This window comes from Gossypium arboreum, chromosome 7 (assembly GCF_025698485.1).
Source record: "Gossypium arboreum isolate Shixiya-1 chromosome 7, ASM2569848v2, whole genome shotgun sequence".
NCBI lineage: Eukaryota > Viridiplantae > Streptophyta > Magnoliopsida > Malvales > Malvaceae > Gossypium > Gossypium arboreum.
In genome coordinates this window covers 81,596,506-81,609,783 of record NC_069076.1, presented here as the reverse complement: position 1 = coordinate 81,609,783, position 13,278 = coordinate 81,596,506, and the positions used below count along the sequence as shown (strand labels likewise).

Here is a 13,278-nt window from a genome sequence, read left to right as displayed (position 1 = left end):
TAAATAAATCTAATTCACATTCAACTTAAATATCAATATTTACCTCACATTCAAATTCCATTCACATATATTAAAATTAAACATTTAATAAGAAATAACTTGAATTATGATAATACAAACCGATATTTTCTCGAACTACTCCACGATTACTTTTTCCTTTCCATTCGTATTCGACGTCTCGGTTTCCTTGTTTGCTACAAAAATTAGCATAAGTACAATTAATTAATAACACACATGTTATATAAAATAATATCTTTTCATGCAACTTTTACTTAAATCCCAAATTTGTCCTAACCATTTTCATCTTCTTCCTTTTTACAATTCACATCATTTTCTTATTCAATTTCCATCAAAACTTCAATATAACCATCAAATTTTCATCATTTTACTATAATTTCAAATTTCTTCTAATTCAACCCTTAAAATTCAAAACTTATAGGCTTGTTTACAAATTAGTTCTTTAATCAATTTTAATCAACAATTCTATCAATTTGATCCCTAATTTCATCATTTATTCAATATAAACCCTACTCAAAAGTCTATCAACTTTCAATATTTCCACACAAATTCAAGAGTACTTTACTCTAAGACTCCAAAAACATCAAAATCACAAAGAAAGGGACTTAATCGACTTACCAATTTAACTTTCAAGCTTTCAAACCCTAATTTCTCCTTTTTCTTTTCTTTTCTTCTTTCTTTCCCCAAATTTCATGACTTTCTCTGTAACTTTTGTATTCTATTTTTTATGATTTGTTTATTATTACTTTCATTTACTAAATTAATAATTAATAAAATATCTAATTAATACAAATAAAATCCTACATCTCAGTATTCATACACACATGTACACATGTATTAATCCCACACCATACATTTGTCACCATTTGTAAATTATAATATGACACAATAATAATAATAATAATAATAATAATAATAATAATAATAATAATAATAATAATAATAATAATAATAATAATAATAATAATAATAAGTAAATATCTTTTACTTAATAAATAAGTAAATATATATATTATACATTTGTACTAATAATTTAAATACACATGTACTCATTCTCTAGCATACACATGTCACTAATTTGGTTTGATTACTAATTTAGTCCCTTGTTATTTTCTCTATTTTAAAATTAATCTTTTATGCTCTATTCAATTTGGTCCTTTTTAATAATTACTTCTAATTAAACTAAATTCACCTAATCAAAATCTAATTCAACCCATAACTAACTTCGTAAATATTTTTAATAAATATTTATGGACTCGTTTTCCTAACACGGAGGCCCTAAATTCACTTATGAGGTGCCTGTGAAATATTGGCCATTACAGTTTTGTAGACAGAATCAGGGAGAGATATTAGGAGAAAATCAAGGAGTTTGAGGGTGTGGATGTAGTAGAGCTGAATTGGGTTTCTAGCTACTCAGAATTTTGACTGTAACTCTTTTTGGGGGGGTATTCCTTGTTTCAGTTTTTCATTTTGGCACTTTTGTTTTGCATTTTTCTCTCTAGCCAAATATTTTTGGTTCGTAAAAATGTAAATCGCACTTTGGTCAATTGCTGGTAAGCTGGGCGTTTCTTTGTACCTTTTGGGTTTGTGGTTTTTGTCCTTCGATTTTCTCTCCTAGCTGAACCTCTCTTTTCTCTCTTCTTTGTGTTTCTTTTCCTTCTTCCCTCTTTGCTCCCTTTTTGTTGGTAAATCGGTTGCTCACTGTCTTTTTTTCTCCTTTTTTTCATCCATTTCAGTTGGTGTCATTGGTTCATGACCGATTCTCTCCTCCTCATCTCTTCATCTTGTTACGGTTTGACGACTGTCGTAGGTACATTCGACTCTTACTTGTTTTTCTTTAATCTTTTTTTATTACCTCTACTTTAAGTAGAATGTTCCTCCCTTATCTTGTTCTCTTATAGCCGACTCTTGTCCTCTTCTTTTAGGTGTGCTATTCTTTTTATTCTCAGAAGTTTCCTCGAGAAGTGAAGGAGTTTTGGTTTAGCCGTCGAAACCATTTTCTTATCACTCGATTTAAGGTAAGTATGTGGGCTAACATGTGGGATGTTGGCCGAATGCCCTATCTTTGGTTTTGAGTGTTATTGAGGCAATAGGTTTCGATTCAAATCTTTAGATTATATGATTGTTGTTAATGGGTTCCCTGGATAATGTATTTTTTCAACAAAAGAGGGTGTGGCCGACCTTCGATTAACATTATTGACGGGTTAAACTTCATTTGTGGATTAAGGCAAGTGTTGTTGCTGTTCTTTTTAAGATTAAGTATTAGTAAGAGGGTGTTGACCTTAATGCCAAACATTTAACTGAATGTCTTTGATTAATGTAGGTTCGTGTTTGAAAGCGTTTTGCAAGTATTCACAACCAGGTGTGTAACTACACCTCCTTTCAACTGCAAATCGGCAAAAGCTGAAAAACTAAAAATACGGTGTTTGAGGTCACACGAGCGTGTGATCGCTCGAGTGGTAAACCAAGCCCATGAATCATGGGCGTAAGACTATAGAAGCCACTATGGGTGTCCTCATGGGCTTAAGCTATTTTGGGCCATGTTGGGCCAGAATGGGCCGTGTGGCCCAATAGGCTCGTGGGCTCTACACAAATCGGACCCACAATACGTGGCAAATACTGGGTTGGGCTGTGTAGTTAGCATAGCCATGGCTAAACCAAGGCTAAATGGGCCACTTGAGCATGTGGGCCCACTTAGGCCGAATAATGGGCCTTGGGCCCATCTATACCGTTATGGCCGCTAAACCCCTAGTGATATAATGACTAATGTGTCTAAGATAAGTTTATGATTGTATTGAGCATGACATTCTGCATACACGTATGATTTATGTCATGACATTCTGCATGGGGTTGGGATTCTGTTAAGGAGGAAGTGTACTGTTACTAGTGGCTTTACCACATATCGACATCTTGGTAGCTCGCCACGTTATCGTTATTGGCGACTTTCTTTGTGATATTATTCTTGGCGACTATGGTACGATATTAGTGTGTTGGCTAGGTGGGTCGACTTTGTCCCCACATGGTGTGTTGGTGGTATGAAGTTGTGTGTTGGCTGGATTGGGTTGGGTTGCATTACTGTAATATTTTGTTATTGTATTGGGCTAAGGCCAACTTTGTACTATTTCTGAATAGGGATCAGGTCTAGTTTGTTACTGTATACTGTAAACCGATTAACTGATAGGGGGTTGCACATTGAGTTTTTGTAAACTCACTCTTTCTTTTCGACTGTGCAGGTAATCTCCAGCTATAAGAGATTTGGTGTTGCGAGAGACTCTGAGGTGGCCACACGACTGCAATTAATTTACATTTGGATTTATTTAAACTTAAAGATTCATTTTGGGTTTATGCTTTTGTAATAAGGCCATTTATGGGATATAATTTTTAATTGTGCTTCTATTTATTTGCTTAAAACTACTAGTTTTAAGAAGTCGTGTTTCTAAAATAATAACATTTTTTCAAAAACACGTGTTTCAACTTCAAAGTTTTAAAAGCTTCTGCAAATATTAAACTGATTAGCATATCAAAAGCAATTAATTTGGTAAAATGTTTTGACAAGATAATTTGGTAATAGCAAAGAACTTGACTCACTAAAGTTTTCCCAATGATACTTTAGTGTGACACACCGAATTTAGCCATAATGTCTGGGTTGAGTTCGGGGTATTCGGGGTGTTATACTTAGTGGTATCAGACTAAGTTACAAAATTTGGCTGTGGAATGGGCTTTGAAAATGTTAGAAATTTTTAGAAAACTGTTCTTGAAATATTTTGGAGGATTCGCAGGTGTGGCACGCTGAGTATCCAGTGCCGAATCCGTAAGTTTCTTGCTAACTGATGATCGATCAGACTGAAATACAATATTGAGATTACTTTAGACATGATACGGTATTGTGATACTTTAGTTACTGTAAACTGAAACTGTAGGAAACTGAAAACTGTAGTGAAACCTCGATCTGAGAAAACCAACATTGATTACTGTTGTTCATAAGCCATATGTTAATAATTATTGAAATTACTAACTGGTTCAAAAAACTTCTAAACCAGATAATACGCGAATTGATATGAGCACAAGGGGTACTCATGGAAGGGGTACAAGAGGCCGCGATAGAGGCTGTGAAAGTGCTAAAGCTAGGTCTTCGGCATCAGGCCACATGCCTAACATTGAGGCTAGGGAGGCACCAACTTCACCGGTAACTGAGATAGGATCATACGATAGAGGTACTGGGGATGACGCACTGTCTTAGGCTATGCTCTGAATTCTAGAGAGAATTGCTGGAATCAATACGGGTGCTTTGGGCAGTGGGTTAGTTTCGGAACGACTCCGGTCAAATGGAGTGGACGTTTTTAGAGGTATTTCTGGAGTAGCCCCTAATGTGGCTGAATACTGGTTGGAAGCTATGGTGAGAATAATGGACAATCTTGACTTCACTTCTGAGCAAAAACTAAAGGGCGCAGTTTCTTTACTGCAAGATGAAGCCTATTAGTGGTGGCTTACCATGAGAGAGGGTATTCAAGCCGATCGGTTAACATGGGATTTCTTTAAGGTAGCTTTCCAAGGGAAATATGTGGGCGTAAGTTATGTGAACACCCGAAGAAGGAAATTTTTGAGCTTGAGCCAAGGGAATAAATCTGTGGCAGAATATAAGGCAGAGTTCTTATGACTTAGCCGTTATGCTCGTGGGATAGTGGCGACTGAATATGAACACTGTATGCATTTCGAAGATGGCCTCCGAGATGAGTTACGAGTCTTGATAGCTTCGCAGAGGAAGCGCTCTGAGAGCAAAAACCAAGAGAAGGATAGGAGTAGAAATAAGAGGGATTCAGAGTCTTTAGGTCCGTTTGGTGGGTCTCAAGAAGGTTAAGTTTGATGGGCCAGTCCGAGTTGGGGTTTCTGTTGCGAGATCGCAGCCTTGTGCAGATTGTGGGAGACATCACCTGGGTGAGTGTTGGAAGAAGATTGGGGCATGTTTCATATGTGGGTCTATGGAGCATCAAGTTAAGAATTATCCTCAGAGACCTGTTCAGATGCAAGGGATAAGACAGGGTTATGTACAGCCAGCGAGAGGTGTTCAACAGCCACCGAAAGGCCGTGGTCAGGCCAAAGGTGGAAATGGTATAGAGCGAGGTCGTGGTGCACCTGGCAGAGGTGCTGGTAATACTGAGGTGAGGCAGCCCACTCTAGTATACGCTGCACATCACCGATAGGATAGAGACACCCCATATGTTATAACTGGTACGTTTCTAATCCATAATGTACCTTATACTGCTTTGATCGATATTGGTTCTACTCACTCATGCATTGCATGCACTCTATCTGGAACCTTGGGTATCTTGTGTGTGAGTACTATTGGTGAAATGACTGTGATAAGTCCACTGGGACAGTCAGTAAGGGTAGATAAGTTGTTCAGGAATGTGCCCAAGAGATTCAAGGAGTAATCTTTCCAGCGAATTTGATGGAGCTACCGTTTGGTGAATTCAACCTTATCTTGGGGATGGATTGGCTGGTTAAATATCGTGCAAGTTTGGATTGTGCTGCTAAGCATATGGTGTTGAAGAATACTGAGGATGAGGAGGTGGTTGTGATTAGGGAGCGAAGGGGCTATCTATCAAATGTAATCTCTGCACTAAAGGCCGAGAAATTTGTTCGCAAGGGTTGTGAGGCGTTTCTAGCCTACATTGGTGTATCTGATTCTGAGGGTTCTTTGGTCGAAGGTATTAGAACTGTTAAGGAATTTCCTGATGTATTTCCTGATAAACTCCTTGGGTTGCCTCCGTGTCGTGAGGTCGAGTTTAGTATTGAGCTCCTACCGGAAACAGCTCTAGTGTCTATCGCCCCTTATAGGATGGCAATGAAGGAGCTGGTGGAGTTAAAAGCTCAAATTCAAGAACTACTGAACCGAGGGTTTATTCGACCCAGTGTGTCTCCATGGGGAGCACCAATGTTGTTCATGAAGAAAAAGGATGGATCTATGCGTATGTGCATCGACTAACGACAGTTGGACAAGTTAATTATCAAGAATAAGTACCCTTTGCCAAGGATAGATGATTTATTTGATTAGCTGCATGGAGCTTCGATTTTAAAAATAGATCTTTGTTCCCGGTATCATCAGCTGAGAGTTAAAGAGACTAATGTGTACAAGACAACTTTTAAGACTCGTTATGGTTATTATGAGTTCCTAGTGATGCCGTTTGGGCTGATGAATGCACCACCTACCTTTATAGATCTGATGAACCGAGTGTTCCAGCCCTATCTAGATCGGTTCGTGATATAGATGATATCCTGGTGTATTTGAGAACTGAGAAAGAACATGATGCGCATCTCCGTGTTGTTCTGCAGAGTTTAAGGGAGAAGCAGTTATATGCTAAGTTCAAAAAATGTGAGTTCTGGCTGCGCGAGGTGATATTTTTGGGTCACATGGTTTCTGTCGAGGGGGTTAGGGTTGATCCTCAGAAAATTGAACCTATTTTGGATTGGAAACCACCTAAGACCGTATCTGAGATTCGAAGTTTTCTAGGTCTGATTGGATATTACAAGCGCTTTGTGGAGGAGTTTTCACTAATTGCTGCACCTCTGACTAAGTTACTACGTAAAGGAGTACCATTTGATTGGAGTGATAGACAGCAAGAAAGTTTCGAGAAACTAAAGAAGGTTTTAACTGAGGCCCCTGTTTTGATACAGCCAGAATATGGGAAGGAATTCACTATTTTTAGCAATGCATCGCACGTTGGTTTGGGCTGTGTGTTGATGCAAGAGGGTAAGGTGGCTGCTTACGCGTCTAGTCAGCTTAAAACCCATGAGGCGAATTACCCTACGCATGAATTGGAATTAGCCGTGGTGGTATTTGCTCTAAAAATCTGAAGGCATTACTTGTACGGTGAGAAGTGTATCATTTACACTGATCATAAAAGCCTTAAGTTCCTCCTCACTCAGAAGGAGTTGAATCTTAGGCAGTGAAGGTAGAGAGAGCTGCTCAAAGATTATGACTGCTCAATTGAATACCATCCTGGTAAGGCTAACGTGGTAGCAGATGCACTGAGCCGTAGGGCTGTAGATGATTTAAGAGCGATGTTTGCACGTCTCAGCTTGCTTGATGGTGGTAGCTTGATGGCTGAGCTACAAGTTAAACCGACGTGGAGTGAAAAGATTAGGGGTAAGCAGTTGTTGGATGGGTCATTGGTTCCTCGTTTTTGACAAGTTGAAAATGGTTAGATTTCAGATTTTGGACTGAATAGTGAAGGGGTACTGTGTTTTCGTGGGAAAGTCTGTGTTCCGAAAGATTCTGATCTGAGGCAGTCTATACTGCAAGAGGCACATGGTAGTCCATATGCTATGCATCCTGGTGGAAACAAGTTATACATATATCTTCGTGAGCTGTACTGTTGGCCAGGACTTAAGTGTCTGACATGCTAGCAAGTTAAGGCTAAGCATCAACTGCCTTCAGGCTTACTGCAGCCAGTTAAAATTCCACTCTGGAAGTGGGAGAGGGTAACCATGGATTTTGTGAGTGGGTTGCCCTTAACGACTATTAAGAAGGATTCAGTATGGGTTATCGTAGATCGATTGACTAAATCTGCCCGTTTTATACCTGTCCGTATTGATTATTCGCTGTAGAAGTTGACTAAGTTATATGTGGCTGAGATTGTGAGACTGCATGGGGTACCAGTTTCTATTATATCTAACAGGGATCATCGATTCACATCTCAATTTTGGAAGAAGTTACACGAGGCACTGGGTACAAGGTTGGACTTTAGTACTGCGTTCCATCCTCAGACAGACGGTCAATCAGAGAGGGTGATTCCGATACTGGAGGACATGCTAAGAAGCTGTGTTATTGATTTTCGAGGCAGTTGGAAAGATGATCACGTGATTCGTAACAAGTAATAAATATTTATAATGAAGATCAAACCTAGACTAACTATTATCACGACGAAAAGGTAAGCGCACCTATCGAATAATAGTATAGTAATGGCAAGACCGGGATATCGTACCCAAGGGAACCAAAAGTACTAGAAATAACTATCTTTTTATTATTTAACCTAGAAATAAAGAGGGGTTGTTTATTAAACTAATTAACTAATTAAACTAAAGCAAAGAGAAAATTTGGAAAAAGATTTGAAGAAAAGTAATTGATAAAGACGACACCCAAGGAGGAATCCACTTAGATTTCACTTGTTATCTGACTCTAAACCAGACTATTTATTCACTTGACTTGATCCGTGAGACTCCTTAACCTATATTATTATCTCTTTCGAGACTAATAACGTCTAACCCTCAGTTGAATTAATCGAAATCTCTTTCTTAATTAAAACCCCTAAGGAAATAGTAAATCGATCTATGGACTCCCATATTAGGTTTCACCCTAATCCAGCAAAATCTCGTAACCCTATTTCTAGGCATTCGATCAACTTCACTTAATTATGCCAAATCTACTCTTAGACAGGGACTTTTGCTTCTCTGCATAAGCACATCAAATCATGAATCAATACCCAGAATATTAACTCAAGCATTAAGAACACATAATTAAGAACAAATCAAGTATTTATCCTATAGTTCAGATAATAATAACAAGATCCATCATAGGTTTCAACCCCCTTAGGTATCTGAGGGGTTTAATTCATAATAAAATAAGAGTACATCTCGAAAGTATGAAAATAATGAAACATAAAGAAAACTCTAAAACCCCTGAAGGAATATTGAGAGAGATCTTCAGTCTTGGAGTAGCTCCAGCTTTTGGGATGGATCGTCCCGGCATGTGGTTTTGTACTCCAGAAAAGTTTTGGAGGGGACCCTCTTTCTAAGTCATACTTAGGGTGTTTATATAGGCTTTGGATTGACTTTCTTCCTCCCTAAGTATCCTTTTCCGTGTAAAATATAGCTTCTTGAAAAAGGGACACGCCCGTGTGCCACGGCCGTGTGATGTGATTGCTAGGTAGTGCTCGATCCGTTAAATTACACACGGCCGTGTGGGTCAATTGCCAGGCCATGTGAATTGTGAAAACCTTGGTCGACACCCTCGAAAGACATGGGCGTGTGAGCTGCTCGTGTGGCAAGGCTTAGGCCGTGTCATCTTCTCGATTTGGTCTGGTTCGTCCCATTTTTTTCTTGTTTTTGGCTCATTTTGACTTTTGGTGCTCTCCTGAGTACAAAACATGAAATAACCAGATTAAAAGCACCAAAATCCACAAATCTAGTAATAAACATCCATAAATATGCTAAGTATTTAGGGTAAAAATATGTATAATTTGGCATTTATCAAAAGACTACTTGTCGTTAGCAGAGTTTATATATAACAATTGCTACCAGTTCAGCATCCAGATGGCACCGTACGAAGCATTATATGGTCGTAGGTGTCATACTCCTACATGTTGGATTGAGTTGGGTGAGCGACGAGCTCTGGGGCCTGAAATAGTTTTTGATATTGAAAACAAGGTAAGGTTAATTTGAGACCGTTTAAAGATAGCGTCAGACAGACAGAAGTCATATGGAGACTTGAAACGTAAGGAGATTGAGTATTCTGTAGGGGATGATGTCTTTTTTAAAGTCTCACCATAGAAGAAGATTCTGAGGTTTGGATGGAAGGGCAAGCTAAGTCCTAGGTTTATTGGGCCTTATCGTATACTGAAACGTGTGGGACAGGTCGCCTATCAACTTGAGTTGCCTCCAGAGTTGGACCTGATTCATGATGTATTCCACGTCTCCATGCTAAGGCGTTATCGCTCTGATCCCACACATATTGTACCAGTCGAGGAGATCGAGGTTAGGCCAGATCTAACCTTCGAGAAGGAACCAGTGCAGATATTGGACCGTGAGGTTAAGGTACTGAGGAAGAAATCTATTCCACTAGTTAAAGTACTTTCGCGTAATCATAGCTCAGAGAAAGCCACGTGGGAACCTGAGGAGGCTATACGATAAGAATACCCTTATCTTTTCTAATCAGGTAAATTTCAAGGTCGAAATTTCTTTAAGGGGGTAGAGTTGTAACACCCCAAAAATTTGGAGTCTTTAATTTTGGTATTATCTGACACAAGTTACATGTTTGCTTTACTGGCTTAGTGATTTGAGTGGGTTTGGGAGTGTTTGAGAAGCCTGGGTTTAAGTCTTGGCTATTGTTAATTTTCAGTATTGCTCTTAAATGAATCTGGACACTGTCATATAGGCCTTACAAATAAAACTACTTGTTTCATGACACAAAGATAGCGTGTGGTCTAGTGGCAAGGTGGTGTGTTGCTTTTGCTAGGGGACTTGAGCTCGAGTCTTGGGTTGGTCAGTGGAGTAATTATTTTGCTGTTGAGATGGGTAAGTAGTGGTGTTGGACTGAGACTCTAAGGTTGAATTGGTCATGAGAGTTTGAATAGAGTTTGAATGGATGTTGGAGTGTTTTGTGGAGAGAATCAATGAGAGATATTAGGAGAAAATCAAAGAGTTTGAGGGTGTGGATGTAGTAGTGCCGAATTGGGTTTCTAGCTACTCGGAATTTCAGTTGTAACTCTTTTGGGGAGTATTCCTTGTTTCGGTTTCTCATTTTGGCACTTTTCTTTTGCATTTTTTCTTTTTGCCCGAATATTTTTGGTTCGTAAAAATGTAAATTGCACTTTGGTCAATTGCTGGTAAGCTGAGTGTTTCTTTGTACATTTCGGGTTTGTGGTTTCTGTTCTTTGGTTTTCTCTCCTAGCTGAACCTCTCTTTTCTCTCTTCTCTATGTTTCTTTTCCTTATTCCCTCTTTGCTCCCTTTTTGTTGGTGAACCAGTTGTTCACTATCCTTTCTTCTCATCTTTTTCATCCATTTCGGTTGGTGTTATTAGTTCATGACCGATTATTTCCTCGTCATCTCTTCATCTTGTTGCGGTTTGACGACTGTACATTTGACTCTTGCTTGTTTTTCTTTAATCTTTTTCTTGTTACCTCTGCTTTAAGTCGAATGCTCCTCCCTTCTCTTGTCTCTTATAGCCGATTCTTGTCTTCTTCTTTTAGGTGTGCTATTCTTTTGATTCTCAGAAGTTTCCTCGAGAAGTAAAGGAGTTTTGGTGATATTTAGCGGTCGAAACAGTTTTCTTATCACTCGATTTAAGGTAAGTATGTGGGCTAACATGTGGGGTGTTGGCCGAATGCCCTATCTTTGGTTTTGAGTGTTATTTAGGCAATAGGTTTCGATTCAAATCTTTGGATTATACGATTTTTGTTAATGGGTTCCCTAGATAATACAACTTTCAGCAAAAGAGGGTGTGGCCAACCTTTAATTAACATTATTGACGGGTTAAACTTCATTCGTGGATTAAAGTAAGTGTTGTTGTTGTTCTTTTTGGGATTAAGTATTAGTAAGAGGGTGTTGACCCTAATGCCAAATGTTTAACCAAATATCTTGATTAATGTAGGTTCGTGTTCGAAGGCATTTTACAAGTATTTGTAACCAGGTATGTAACTACACCTCCTTTCAACTGCAAATCAGCGAAAGCCGAAAAGCCAAAAATACGGTGTTTGAGGTCACACGAGCGTGTGATCGCTCGAGTGGTAAACCAAGCCCACGAATCATGGGCATAAGACTGTAGAGGCCACCATAGGTGTCCTCATGGGCTTAAGCTTTTTGGGCCGTGTTGGGCTAGAATAGGCCGTGTGGGCCCAATGGGCTAGTGGGCTCCACACGGATAGGACCCACAATACGTGGTAAATACTGGGTTAGGCTGTGTAGTTAGCATAGCCATGGCTAAACCTGGGCTAAATGGGCCACTTGAGCGTGTGGTTCCATTTAGGTCGAATAATGGGCCTCGGGCCCATCTACACCATTATGGCTGCTAAACCCCTAGTGATATAGTGACTAATGTGTCTAAGATAAGTATATGACTGTACTGAGCATGACATTCTGCATACACGTATGATTTATGACATGACATTTTGCATGGGGTTAGGATTCTGTTAAGGAGGAAGTGTACTATTACTGGTGGCTTTGCCATATATATTGATACTGGCAGCTCTGTTGCGATATTATTGCTGGCAGCTATAATGCGATATTGGTGTGTTGGTTGGGTGGATCGACTTTGTCCCCACATGGTGTGTTAGTGGTATGGAGTAGTGTGTTGGCTAGATTGGGTTGGGTTGCATTACTATACTATTTTGTTACTGTATTGGGCTAAGGCCCACTCTGTACTACTTCTGAATAGGCTGAAGCCCAGTCTATTACTGTATGCTATATACTGATCGACTGATAGGGGGTTGCACACTGAGTTTTCGTAAACTCACTCTTTCTTTTCGTCTGTGTAGGTAATCCCCAACTATAAGCGATTTGGTGCTGCGGGGGACACAGTGGTGGCTACATGACTGCAATTATTTACATTTGGATTTATTTAAACTTAAAGATTCATTTTGGGTTTATGCTTTTGTAATAAGGCCATTTATGGGATATAATTTTTAATTGGGCTTTTATTTATTTACTTAAAACTGCTAGTTTTAAGAAGTCGGGCTTCCAAAATAATAACTATTTTTCAAAAACACGTATCTCAACTTCAAGGTTTTAAAAGCTTCCGCAAATCTTAAACAGATTAGCTTATCAAAAGCAATTAATCTGGTAAAATGTTTTGACAAGATGATTTGGTAATAGCAAATAACTTGACTCACTAAAGTTTTCGCAAAGATACTTTGGTGTAACACACCGGATTCTGCCTTAATGTCTGGGCCGGGTTCGGGGTGTTACACAGCTCCTTATGGATAAACTTTGTAGATGGTATAAGGTTCTTTACATCAGGATTTTAGCTTTCCCGGAAATAACTTTAGCCTTGAATTAAACAACAACACTTTCTATCCTTCTTTGAATTCACGAGGTTGTATACGACTATTATGCCATATTTTAGACTTTTCTTTATACATTTTGGCATTCTCGTATGGAAATAACCTTAACTCTTCAAGCTTATCAGGTTGTAACATCCTTCTCTCACTGGCTTGCTTAAGACCCAAATTTAATTGTTTCAAAGTTTAGTGAGCTTTATTTTCCAACTCAAATGGCAAATGACATGCCTTTCCTAAGATTAACTGATAAGGAGTCATTCTTGAAGGTGTCTTAAAAGTTGTTCGATAGGCCTATAAAGCATCATCAAGCCTTCGAGACCAATCTTTTCTATTAGGTCACACCACTTTCTCAAGGATTCCTCTGATCTCATGGTTTACCCATTCAGCTTGCCCATTTGATTGTGGATGATAGGCAGTGACAATTTTGTGTTTCACATCGTACTTGTCAAGCAACCACTTAAGCCATCTGTTTACAAAGTGCGATT

The 13,278-nt window shown here is 38.9% G+C and overlaps 1 protein-coding gene across 1 annotated transcript; it reads left to right on the top strand.

Annotated features, from left to right (window-relative positions):
• Nucleotides 1-4,723: 4,723 nt before the first annotated feature.
• Nucleotides 4,724-6,873, top strand: LOC108476591 (uncharacterized). Its single transcript, XM_017778841.1, has 5 exons — nucleotides 4,724-4,871; nucleotides 4,933-5,177; nucleotides 5,423-5,987; nucleotides 6,188-6,391; nucleotides 6,530-6,873. The coding sequence occupies exons 1-5, from the start codon at nucleotides 4,724-4,726 to the stop codon at nucleotides 6,871-6,873; spliced, it is 1,506 nt and encodes a 501-aa protein (XP_017634330.1).
• Nucleotides 6,874-13,278: the final 6,405 nt, after the last annotated feature.

Excerpts from the sequence above, each read along its gene's own strand:
- LOC108476591 (XM_017778841.1), top strand. The coding sequence starts at position 4,724 with ATGCATTTCGAAGATGGCCTCCGAGATGAGTTACGAGTCTTGATAGCT. Across the intron at positions 4,872-4,932 it reads GTTTGGTGGGTCTCAAGAAG|ATTGTGGGAGACATCACCTG; the intron begins GTTAAGTTTGAT and ends AGCCTTGTGCAG. Across the intron at positions 5,988-6,187 it reads GAAAAAGGATGGATCTATGC|TTCCTAGTGATGCCGTTTGG; the intron begins GTATGTGCATCG and ends GGTTATTATGAG.